A 13,213-nucleotide genomic window follows, 5' to 3' on the forward strand; every position below is an offset into this window, starting at 1 on the left:
ATAGCAATAACACTTGTACAAGGTCACCAGTAGGCAATTGAGATATACAATACCTTGCAATCTTTTTTCAATGTTTTTTCAATGAGAGCAGTTAGTCTTGTTCTACCTAACACTGTTTACAATACTCAGTACATGTACCAATAGCAGAAGCCATTAAATATTTGCGTTAATGCCAGTTTCTGCCCCATCCATTTAAGGCCTACCTCTTGATAGCTAGGTAAATTAAACACTTAATCAGCAGGGTACTATTTCATTTAAGGCACTATAGCTCACAAATTTATAAATATTTTCACTAGCCCTGCTACTAGGTAAGACTTTTTGAAACACAGGCGTATTTTAGGACTGAGTAATTATAAGTCTGCTATTCCCAATTTTCTTCTGCAAATTTTACACAGCCAATAAAACACTATATTAATATATATATAGCTACAACCAATACCAACAACATACTGCATTCAAAAAAATAAACATTTCCCAGCTTGGCAGCTATCATAATCTATTTTAATTTCTGAACATTTTCTTCACTTTGTGAAGGCTTATTTATCTCCCTTTAATTAATTCCAGCATTTGAAAAATCACTTAAAGCGATTATCAAAATGCTCTCAAAGGCTATGAAGTCCTGCATCAACTGAAAATATTTTCAAGCCTAGCAAAACCTCCATAACAACTAAATTGTTTACCTGACATAAAATTCTGTAACCAAATTTTCCATACGTATCCTTGAAAACACACCTCCAGATAAAATAGCACATGGAAGAATCCTTGTTGAACGATATATATATGTGTACCGGTATATATATGTATATATATATATATGTATATATATGTGTATATATATATTTGTATATATATGTGTATATATATTTGTATATTTATGTGTATATATATTTGCAGTATTTTCAATCCTAGATAAAAATTCTGCAACTCAACTGAAATGCCCCGCCCAGAATGGGTAACAATCAACATTCCAAAGTAATCGTTTGTGAGAAACTCCAGTGTTTGTGTTACCTAAATTTTACAACATCCTGTTCCTTTATCAGTTTTTGGTCATTTTGGGAAAATCATACACTTTTAAGCTAGGGAAACAGCCTGCATTCCGCAGTAAAACTGAGCACTCAACTCAAATATGACCACACAATGTTACATTCCAGCCTTAATTAGAATAGTTTATCTGATGTGTAACTTGTTTGAAGTTGATTGAAATTTATAATCAAGCATTGGTTACCCTTAAATTACAGCCAACTGATATATAATCATTTTTAGGAAATACATAATGAAATCCTCAAAGCTATTGTAGATAGCCCCTTACAAAAAAACAGACCCCAGTTGAAGAATTCAGGGGTCGACACTAACACTAGGCAGCTAGTCCTGGACTAGTAGATTTCAACAAGGACTAGTGAATCACCTAACCTAACTGGTCCTTTGGACTTGTGAAAAATATGATTAGCAAATAGGGATATATATACCTTTTTAAAATTTGGAAAACTTCTTCAAATAATATTATATTGCACGATAATTGTCAAAATGTTCCTAAAACTTCCCGATATTTTTATGGCGGTTGTTATTTTAAGTCCCCTACAGTTAATTACTTTTGATGTTTCGTGATGTAGATCGTGATGTTTCCTTATCAGGAAATCTTGGACTAGTTATATTGACAAAGAACTAGTAAATAATCTATTCAACTAGTCCTGTGGACTATGAAGCAAAAAACAAAAAATTTAGTGTCTAACCCTGGATTTAGTTATTACCTCCCTTCAAACCTGAATATTTAATGTCTAGTCCCCAGAGGCCATGAGCAGGCTTGAGAGTAAACCAGTGATGATGCAGACACAGCCACGAGACCAAGTATCAGGAGACTTCATCTAATGTTAGCATGAAGCAGGGAGATAGACTTGAAATCATGAATCATTCCAACAAAAACTCCCTAACATCTACACAAACTGTAACGGTGTTGTCTGTACAGACACGGGACTACAGTAAATCTATGTCTGTAAAGACACAGGACTACAGTAAATCTATGTCTGTACAGACACAGGACTACAGTAAATCTATATCTGTACAGACACGGGACTACAGTCAATCTGTATCTGTACAGACACAAGACTACAGTAAATCTATATCTGTACAGACACAGGACTACAGTAGATCTATATCTGTACAGACACAGGACTTCAGTAAATCTATATCTGTACAGACACGGGACTACAGTAAATCTATGTCTGTAAAGACACAGGACTACAGTAAATCTATGTCTGTACAGACACAGGACTACAGTAAATCTATATCAGTACAGACACGGGACTACAGTCAATCTATATCTGTACATACACAGGACTACAGTAAATCTATATCTGTACAGACACAGGACTACAGTAGATCTATATCTGTACAGACACAGGACTTCAGTAAATCTATATCTGTACAGACACGGGACTACAGTAAATCTATATCTGTACAGACACGGGACTACAGTAAATCTATGTATGTACAGACACAGGACTACAGTAGATCTATATCTGTACGGACACAGGACTACAGTAAATCTATATCTGTACAGACACGGGACTACAGTAAATCTATATCTGTACAGACACAGGACTACAGTAGATCTATATCTGTAGACACAGGACTACAGTAAATCTATATCTGTACAGACACAGGACTTCAGTAAATCTATATCTGTTCAGACACGGGACTACAGTAAATCTCTATCTGTACAGACACAGGTCTACAGTAGATCTATATCTGTACGGACGCAGGACTACAGTAAATCGATATATCTGTACAGACACTGGACTACAGTAAATCTAGATCTGTACAGACACGGGGCTACAGCAAATCTATATCTGTACAGCCACAGGACTACAGTAAAACTATGTCTGTACAGACACAGGAATACAGTAGATCTATATCCGTACGGACACAGGACTACAGTAAAACTATATATGTACAGACACAGGACTACAGTAAATCTATATCTGTACAGACACTGGACTACAGACAATCTATATCCGAACAGACACAGGACTACAGTAAAACTATGTCTGTACAGACACAGGATTACAGTAAATCTATGTCTGTACAGACATATCGATTTACTGTAGTCTTGTGTCTGTACAGAGATAGATTTACTATAGTCCTGTGTCTGTCCAGATATAGATTTACTTTAGTCCTGTGTCTGTACGGATATAGATTTACTGTAGTACTGTGTCTGTACAGAAATAGATTTACTGTAGTACTGTGTCTGTACAGACACGGCACTACAGTAAATCTATGATATCTGTACAGACACAGGATTACAGTAAATCTATGATATCTGTACAGACACTGGACTACAGACAATCTATATCCGCACAGACACAGGACTACAGACAATCTATATCCTAACAGACACAGGACTACAATAAATCTATATCTGTACAGACACGGGACTACAGTAAATCTATATCTATACAGACACAGGACTACAGTAAATCGATATATCTGTACAGACACAGGACTACAGTAAATCTATATCTGTACAGACACAGGACTATAGTAAATCTATATCTGTACAGACACAAGACTACAGTAAATCTATATCTGTTCAGACACAGGACTACAGTAAATCTATATCCGTACAGACACAGGACTACAGTAAATCTATGTCTGTACAGACACAGGACTACAGTAAATTTATTTCTGTACAGACACGGGACTACAGTAAATCTATATCTGTACAGACACGGGACTACAGTAAATCTATATCCGTACAGACACAGGACTACAGTAAACCTATATCTGTACAGACACAGGACTACAGTAAATCTATATCTGTACAGACACGGGACTACAGTAAATCTATATCTGTACAGACACAGGACTACAGTAAATCTGTCTGTGCAGACACAGGACTACAGTAAATCTATATCTGTACAGACACGGGACTACAGTAAATCTGTATCTGTACAGACCCGTTCAGACTGTCTATATACCCACGCTGACCTAATAATGATAGCTCTAATCAATACCACAGATGTCCTCCATAACAACAAAAGTGTTTTGTTGCAAATTTTAAGTCAATACAAGTATCATCAAAATCAATAAAATCCACGAGCCCAATCTACAAGCTTTTCCAGAAATGCAATAATTCAGGAACATCTATTGAATCCTGTATAGCATCCATGGGTAAAAACTAACACAAGTCTGCTAGTCCTAGACTAGTAGATTTCAGCAGGGACTAGTGAATCACCTAACCTACCGGGTACATATGTAACTAGTCCTAGACAAGTAGATTTCAGCAAGGACTAGTGAATCACCTAACCAACCGGGTACATATGTAACTGGTCCTAGACAAGTAGATTTCAGCAGGGACTAGTGAATCCCCTAACCCACCGGTTACATATATGTAACTAGTCCTAGACTAGTAGATTTCAGCGGGGACTAGTGAATCACCTAACCTGCCGGGTACATATGTAACTTAGTCCTAGACTAGGAGATTGCAGCAGGGACTAGTGAATCGCCTAGCCTACCGGGTACATATGTAACTAGGCCTAGACAAGGAGATTTCAGCAAGGACTAGTGAATCACCTAACCACCCGGGTACATATGTAACTTAGTCCTAGACAAGTAGATTTTAGCAGGGACTAGTGAATCACCTAACCTGCCGGGTACATATGTAACTAGGCCTAGACAAGGAGATTTCAGCAAGGACTAGTGAATCACCTAACCACCCGGGTACATATGTAACTAGGCCTAGACAAGGAGATTTCAGCAAGGACTAGTGAATCACCTAACCACCCGGGTACATATGTAACTAGTCCTAGACAAGTATATTTCAGCAAGGACTAGTGAATCACCTAACCACCCGGGTACATATGTAACTTAGTCCTAGACTAGGAGATTGCAGCAGGGACTAGTGAATCACCTAACCTACCGGGTACATATGTAACTTAGTCCTAGACTAGTAGATTTCAGCAGGGACTAGTGAATCCCCTAACCTACCGGGTACATATATGTAACTGGTCCTAGACAAGTAGCTTTCAGCAGGGACTAGTGAATCCCCTAACCTACCGGGTACATATATGAAACTAGTCCTAGACAAGTAGATTTCAGCAGGGACTAGTGAATCACCTAACCAACCGGGTACATATGTCACTAGTCCTAGACTAGTAGATTTCAGCAGGGAGTAGTGAATCACCTAACCTACCGGGTACATATGTCACTAGTCCTAGACTAGTAGATTTCAGCAGGGAGTAGTGAATCACCTAACCTACCGGGTACATATGTAACTTAGTCATAGACTAGTAGATTTCAGCAGGGACTAGTGAATCACCTAACCAACCGGGTACATATGTAACTGGTCCTAGACAAGTAGATTTCAGCCGGGACTAGTGAATCCCCTAACCTACCGGTTACATATATGTAACTAGTCCTAGACAAGTAGATTTCAGCAGGGACTAGTGAATCACCTAACCAACCGGGTACATATGTCACTAGTCCTAGACTAGTAGATTTCAGCAGGGAGTAGTGAATCACCTAACCTACCGGGTACATATGTAACTTAGTCATAGACTAGTAGATTTCAGCAGGGACTAGTGAATCACCTAACCTACCGGTTACATATATGTAACTGGACCTAGACTAGTAGATTTCAGCAGGGACTAGTGAATCACCTAACCAACCGGGTACATATGTCACTAGTCCTAGACTAGGAGATTTCAGCAGGGACTAGTGAATCCCCTAACCTTCCGGTTACATATATGTAACTGGTCCTAGACAAGTAGCTTTCAGCAGGGACTAGTGAATCCCCTAACCTACCGGGTACATATATGTAACTGGTCCTAGACAAGTAGATTTCAGCAGGGACTAGTGAATCCCCTAACCTACCGGGTACATATATGAAACTGCTCCTAGACTAGTAGATTTCAGCAGGGACTAGAGAATCCCCTAACCTACCGGTTACATATATGTAACTGGACCTAGACTAGTAGATTTCAGCAGGGACTAGTGAATCACCTAACCAACCGGGTACATATGTAACTGGTCCTAGACAAGTAGATTTCAACAGGGACTAGTGAATCACCTAACCTACCGGGTACATATGTCACTAGTCCTAGACTAGTAGATTTCAGCAGGGAGTAGTGAATCACCTAACCTACCGGGTACATATGTAACTTAGTCATAGACTAGTAGATTTCAGCAGGGACTAGTGAATCACCTAACCAACCGGGTACATATGTCACTAGTCCTAGACTAGTAGATTTCAGCAGGGACTAGTGAATCCACTAATCTACCGGGTACATATGTAACTGGTCCTTTGGACTTGTGAAAGTTATGTTATTGATCACAATTAGCAATTGACTGTCAGATTACAAAATTGAAATACTCCTCTCGAAACACTGCTTTAAATACAGGAAATTGCATCTTAGTTGTCAAAAACCTCTTGGACTTCACTATATTTCTATTGAAATACATACATGCAGAAGGTTTTTACATCCCATACAGTTGTTTACTTTTTCCATTTCATGTTTTGGATGTAAGTTTTAGGAAATCTCGGACTACCGGTAGTTACATTGGCGTAGGACTAGCAAATAATCTATTCAACTAGTCCTGTGGACTACCGATCAAAAATATTTACCATAGTGTCTAGCCCTGCCAACATTACCATTTTTTATCATTTCTTCAAATGCAGATACTTGAACATTTACATGGATGTCGATATTTTAACAGAATTATTGTAGCACCCCTACCATAAATATTTCAGTAGATGTACTTGCTGTAGTAAAATTTTATGCAAAGTTAAGAATGAAACCATCCGCAATTATCTATCTAAACCAATGTCTGCCCATTTGTGATTTTGTTACATTTTCTCAATTAAATGTTAGATTAATACAGGACAAGCTCAGCTGTCTGTGTCAAAATACCACCAAAATTAGTTCAAAGATACATTATAACTGCTGTTTATTTCACAAAAATATTGCAGAAGTAAAAACACATTTTAACAATTGATACTTGATTTAATACTTGGAACTATGCTTAGCAAATATTTTCAGGCCATTTTATCCAGACTTGTATGCTTTATTTCTACTTATAATTCTTGTCTAAAAGACACACAGAAATCTTTTCTTCGTAAATCTTATTGGTATATTCTTATTCGTAAATCGTATATGATTCTTATTTCATCGATATATTGTAATAAAATTACTACAAATGACAATGTCCTATAAAATGTTGCAACATAAAAACGCTGGAAAATGATTATACCAATCTTTAAATATATGTATATATATATTTATCTAATTTGTCTAAATTTTCCGGAGACAAGGAGACTAACAGCCTTGGATATATTTGTCTTTGGATTATAACCTAGGGCAGTATAGAAAGAAGTGATCCACATCTTCGTCATGGTTGCCACATATACACGATGGTCTATTAGTAAGATGGTCTCTAAAATATTAGTTCCAAAGCTAATTTAAAACATTTTTTATTCAATATTTTTCATTACTTGTTATTGTTCTGATCTTTTATCCTCTCAAAAAGAAATATTGTAGCCCTGAAAGGCACAAGGCTCCGAGCAGTCTATTTACAACTGTGGAGTAAAACATCAGACAAGTAAAGAAAAAAATCCAGGCCTCAGAAAAACAATCAATACTTTTCCCTGTGCACATCCTGTGGTTCATTCTATTAGATGCCTTTCAGATAAGCCCCTTTTCTAATCAAAATGACAAACTGACCGCTTTTGAAATTGAAGAGAAGTGAAACCGATGAGAAATGTTCAAGTATAGAAATTTACATTACACTGTGATAATATTTCTGCAAACATAAGATCTTCAAAAGATGTTTTTTTGGGGAGAGTAAGATCATGTTTAAATATATACCTCTAGGCTCTTGTTCCTAAATATGTGTTTTTGTGTTTGCTAGAGTTTAAGAAATATTTTCGTATGAGAAACACATTGTGATTATTTTAATATCATTGTGATCCTCGATTTCTTTTTTCTTCAATTGAGTTTCTGGAGAACATTATTTAATTTTCTAAATGGCATCACACTATAGATTTTTTTATTACTTTTTAGGTTCAAATCAGTGTACTAGCAAAATAATAATTGACAAATTCTTCAGTTTAATAAGGACTCCTGGTAAACATTTTTGCTACTGCCAAGTCTTTGGAAAAAAAAAAATCCATAGGGGTGCGCAAATCCAGAAATAAATTCTGATGCAAATGACGATTTCAATTATTATGTAAAACAAATCTGTCCATATGTTTAAAGTAGTAAATAATTATAAACTTTTATCATAGACAAAGGCCAAAAATAACCCTTAAATATGCCCCTGTAATAAAACAATACAACACTAAATAGTCAGATCCCCAAAGTGATCTCCCTTGGATTTTTCAATTGATTGTTTTATTTCCTTTATATTATAAACAATCAAGATGAAATGAGTATCAAACTATTTCCTGAAATAACTGGGAATGGCAAGTTTGAAAGCCTAAAACTAATATGTTTCACAATTAATTTCTGAAAATTGAGAAACCAGAAACAAAGTTCTGCTAGAAATCAAATTTGTCTAAAATTGGGCCATATATTTAGATCTAGAATATTCCTTTCGGGGGAAACAGCATAACCTGTAGAATAAGTAGAATGCAATTCTTTGTATTGTTGTTCCACTCTCAGTTTTTTCCTTGCAAATATAGATAAAATGTAACTGACATGCTGAATTTGTTTTATTCAAAATTTATTTACAGTAAAAATGTATCTGTTTATTTTAATTTTATCATTTGTACAGTTTAAATAAACATGTGATGTAGATGGATGGGTTTTTAGCCTTATCTGATATCATGAGGTACAAGGTACATCTATAAAACTGCAAACTTGCTTCCTCAATTTCAACCAACAGCTCAAAAATAGTGTATGCAGATCTGCTTAAGTCCATGAACAGTATCACTGACCAAACTGATTGCCCTACATATATCCACAGTTACATATCAAATCTACAAAATGACAATTGACGTCCTACAATCTACATTATGTAAATTATTGAAAGCTGTTAAGAATAATAGAAAACTATCTTTTTAACTATTTGATTTTTACTAGCAAAAAAAATTTCTACAGATCATATTTCCGGTAATCAAACTGTATCAATGAAAAACATAAACTGTTACACAATAAATTAAGAAAAAATATATATATAGTTTTGCTAAAGACCTTGAACACTCACATAGTGATCATACGATGTTAAAATATTATTGAAATTGAAACTGAAAGTGTAACGTAAAATACAAAGAGTTTGGAACATATCAACATAAATCAAATCCTCATTGCTACACCCCACTCAGTGGTAATGATATAAAACCAAGTCTTAGCAGCATAATGTCTTTAAAATTTCCATGAATACAGAAACAATATTTTTGTTCGACATAACTGTATTTATACACTTAACTGAAAATCATGTAAAATCTATTAACAGATTAAAAGAATTGTACTAAATGATTTGTGAAGTATTCCCATTTCCGATGATATTTAAGTGGTATATGATTGTAAATTTAAAGAGAAATTATTCATGCTCTGCCAAACTACCAATATAATTGACCTGCAAATTTATTCAACATCTTCATACCCACATGTACATGAATCACAACACCATTAGTCAAACTATTTGATGAAAGATATTGTTATCGCCTACTGTAACCAATAGTGCGATAACATGGCTGTTGAGTTTGATCAGGCTTTGTAAAATGAATTTTGTTTCAAAGAAACCACAACATTTACTAGTCAGCTAGTGTCAGTGTCACACTATCCAATGAAATAGCAAATGAGAAAAACAGCTGGTATACCGACGGCAATAGTGTTTATAAATCTAATCATCAGCGTATATTGGATACACGCACGTCAAGCTAGGATCTGTGCAAAATGCTTTCGTCGCTCAGGCGAATCAAGAGCTGGAACACAGATTCTAGCTTTATGATAATCATGATAATATTCGTCATGTCGGCTAAAAATCATACTTACTCGGTGGGACAAGACGGATCGTAGACGTCTGATTCTGACATTGTCGAGTCACCGTTACCCGGCGAACATGTTATGTTGATACGAAGACTGGGAAGTGACAAAAGCAGTTTGTCTAACAGCAAAGTCTTGCCGCTCTTGTTTGGAACCACTCGGTCAGGACAGCCATTGAGCGTTGTCGATTGCAATGTGCACCAACTCTCTCTCGATGTTTCTGTTCCTTTTTCTCCTCGCTTTCTCCTTGACGGCACCTGCTTATATCAAAACGACATCAATAGATACATACAATTACAATAATACAGCAATTAAGTTGTTGATTTCGGTCTTTTTGTGTATACTTGCAGTATATCCTTATCGAGTTCTCTTCCCACAGCTCTCACAAGCATAAAACAAGCACATTGGGGGTTTCCTTCAGGGGCGCCCACAGGGTAATTTATTATAAATATCAAAAGCAAATGCTCATCACCTGGATGATATTGCGATATTTCGTGTAAGAAAAAAATGTATTTTAACATTTGGCAAGTACGAAATATTCAGTCATTTCCTAGCAGTACCCATACATTTTATGATTAAACATTGCATAATGCATAAACACAGAATTGTGTACCTTTTGGGGTACTTTAAAATAGTACATCCGGGCAAGAATGTTTTTCATCACTTCTTTTTTATTTTGTTTATTTCTTTCAAGAAATCAGCATACAAATTCTTTCTTTGAAAGAATCTTCCTCGAAATCAATGTTAACCTTTTCTACGTGAATTTGAAAAATGATGCCTGTTTGTTGACGGTGAAGGCCATTTTGAGTTCGTAACGTAGAAGGAAAACCATCCTTAAAAATCCTCAATCATCAACACCAAAACAGGTGTTCCCATATTTTTTCTTTGGCAGATCACTTTAAAAGGGTTTTATGAACATCAACGCTCAATTTTCGACTCCATTAGGTAAGTATAGATATGTTATATTGTGCCATTTTTTTACCGGAAGTAATTTGTAAATATAGCGTACGCGTCAGCCATTAGTAGTCAAATGTTAGACTATCTACAAATACATACAGTGTAGATGGTATCAGATTAAAATTTGTATCTTGATATTGCCCAAGTTGATGTCTTAATTTGCTAATGACAAATCAATACACCCTTTTATCCTTTAAATCTATCGGTTTTACCGACAGTGTCTGTACTACCGTTTTGTTTATCCCTGTATTCTGTAAGGTGACAGTACCCAAATCGGATCACCGAACCACCATTGTATTAAATCATTGAAAAATCTGAGGAGGAATTAGATCCATTTAAGGTTGTATCTAAGGAAGAATATCAATGGGTGTTCCTACAAACTTAGCACCCGGGACTCACTTTAGATATTTGTAGAACGCTCTGAAGTCACCAATCAGTGTCTCCGGTTTTGCGAATGTCGGGACCCAAATCGGATCAAGGCTTGAATTTTGCAGTATCTTACGCTTCAAATGAATATTTTTTCGTCATCATATAAACAATTTATTATGACCTTAAGAATTTGTATGACAAAAAGTATTTCTATATTGTGGATTTATTCCTTTAGTCCAAAACAGAATACATGGTCGACGCACAGGCCTTTTTTCTAAAAACGTAAACAAACACCGACATTTGAGTTTTAATTACGTTTTCTAGTGATGTTTGAACTTAATAACTAATCATCTGTAGACAAAAAATGGTGCATGGCTATGCCTATCGATAGCCATGCACCATTTGTAATTCTAAAGTTACACAAGTATTAGCTTTCCAAAAAGCTAAGAGGGCTACCAACAGCGTTATTTATTAGTAAGCAGTTATAGTAAAGTTTGAGATAGATAAGTATGTAGAAGCTTGCATAGTTATGCTGAGAATTTATTGAAAATATATATAATTTGGTGATCAGTCTTCCACGAGCGGACAACTGTTACCCTGTTACTTAGTCAGGTGGTACTGTGGAGTTTCTCTCATACGCATGTTGTGAACAAGGTTACGTCGCATAACTGCAGGATTATTCCTCAGTTGAGGGACAGGCCTTTTCAAGGCCTGTAAAAACCCTGTTTCATAGTATATATATATATATATTCTTAACGAGTCTTCAGTACTTTCATCTCTTCTAGGAGATTCTTCAGACTGTTTCAAGCACAGACAGGGTAGACACAATAATATCATTCGCAGAAATAGAAACTGTAGCAAATGTGATTTGGGAGACGTCGAGGACGAATTTCATTTCATTTTTGTATGTCCTTTTTATAATGATTTGAGGTTAAAGTATATAAAGAAGTATTATTATAAGAGTCCCTCTGTTTACAAACTTGTCCAACTTTTATCTGTAAATAATGTCAAAGAGTTGTCAAATCTAGGTAAATATTTATATCTAGCCACTAAGCGGCGAAATTGATTAATTAGCTACACGTATTTATAATTTTTGTGCTTTTGTATTATGTTCTTTGTTTAGTTTGCACTTGTATGCTTATAGTCACTCTCCTATAACATATATACATGTACAATGTATCATGATTACTTTGTACCTATAAGTCTTAAGACTTTTGGTGAATAAAGAACTTGAACTTGAACAGACTGTTTCAAGCACTGGGCGAGTGCTTTGCAAGGGGATACCCAGACTGGATTGTATGAGTGTTACAATATGCCCATCCAGGGATGGAAGCAGTCATTGTTATAACTGATCTGTTGACACATTTATTTATTTCAAACTATTTTTGCAAAAAGTGAACCGATTTGGGTCCTGGCTCCTTACTTGCAACCCAGTAGGGCTGTCACAATATATCGGAAAATGGGTATATCGCAATACTGGGGTACAGTAAAAACCCATGTAATTTGCGCACTTTTTTTTCAGAAATTTAATACCCAAAGTGGGGGGTGCGTAAAATACACAGGTATAGAAAATTTCAAGTTTTTTTCAGGAAAAGATCGACGATTCTGGGAGATCGCCATCTTGGATTATTTCCCTTATTTATTATACACGGAACTCTAAGACAAATGACGGTCAACAAATTTATTTATGTCAAACATTAATAAAAGATACATAATGTGTTGTTATGTGAGTTTATGTGAAAAGTATTATTAAATAGGTAACCGTTAACAAAAAAAGTTTAGCCAAATTCCTATGCCAGAGAATCGCCGATCAACTTACGACATTACGTTTCGACATCTCGGTGCGTTTCCCCATACTATTACGAAAATGTAGTTGTTCAATTTAAGCTCCGTTCCATGTAAGTTCT

The 13,213-nt window shown here is 35.8% G+C and overlaps 2 protein-coding genes across 4 annotated transcripts in view; one reads left to right on the forward strand and one right to left on the reverse strand.

Annotated features, from left to right (window-relative positions):
- Positions 1 to 10,237, reverse strand: part of LOC110448982 — a 75,987-nt gene extending 65,750 nt beyond the window's left edge. For all 3 annotated transcript variants that reach the window (XM_021495545.1, XM_021495543.1, XM_021495544.1), the window contains exon 1: positions 9,990 to 10,237. In XM_021495545.1, coding sequence (XP_021351220.1) covers positions 9,990 to 10,030 — 41 coding nt within the window. In that variant the 5' untranslated portion in view covers positions 10,031 to 10,237. The remainder of the gene's footprint in view (positions 1 to 9,989) is intronic.
- Positions 10,238 to 10,743: 506 nt separating this feature from the next.
- LOC110448984 (eukaryotic translation initiation factor 1-like) overlaps positions 10,744 to 13,213 on the forward strand; it is a 7,296-nt gene continuing 4,826 nt past the window's right edge. Inside the window, exon 1 of the mRNA XM_021495546.1 lies at positions 10,744 to 10,925. Within this exon, the coding sequence (XP_021351221.1) occupies positions 10,892 to 10,925 (34 nt within the window). The 5' untranslated portion in view covers positions 10,744 to 10,891. The remainder of the gene's footprint in view (positions 10,926 to 13,213) is intronic.

The sequence above is a fragment of the Mizuhopecten yessoensis genome, unplaced genomic scaffold (assembly GCF_002113885.1).
Source record: "Mizuhopecten yessoensis strain PY_sf001 unplaced genomic scaffold, ASM211388v2 scaffold4411, whole genome shotgun sequence".
In the NCBI taxonomy this organism is placed as follows: Eukaryota; Metazoa; Mollusca; class Bivalvia; order Pectinida; family Pectinidae; genus Mizuhopecten; species Mizuhopecten yessoensis.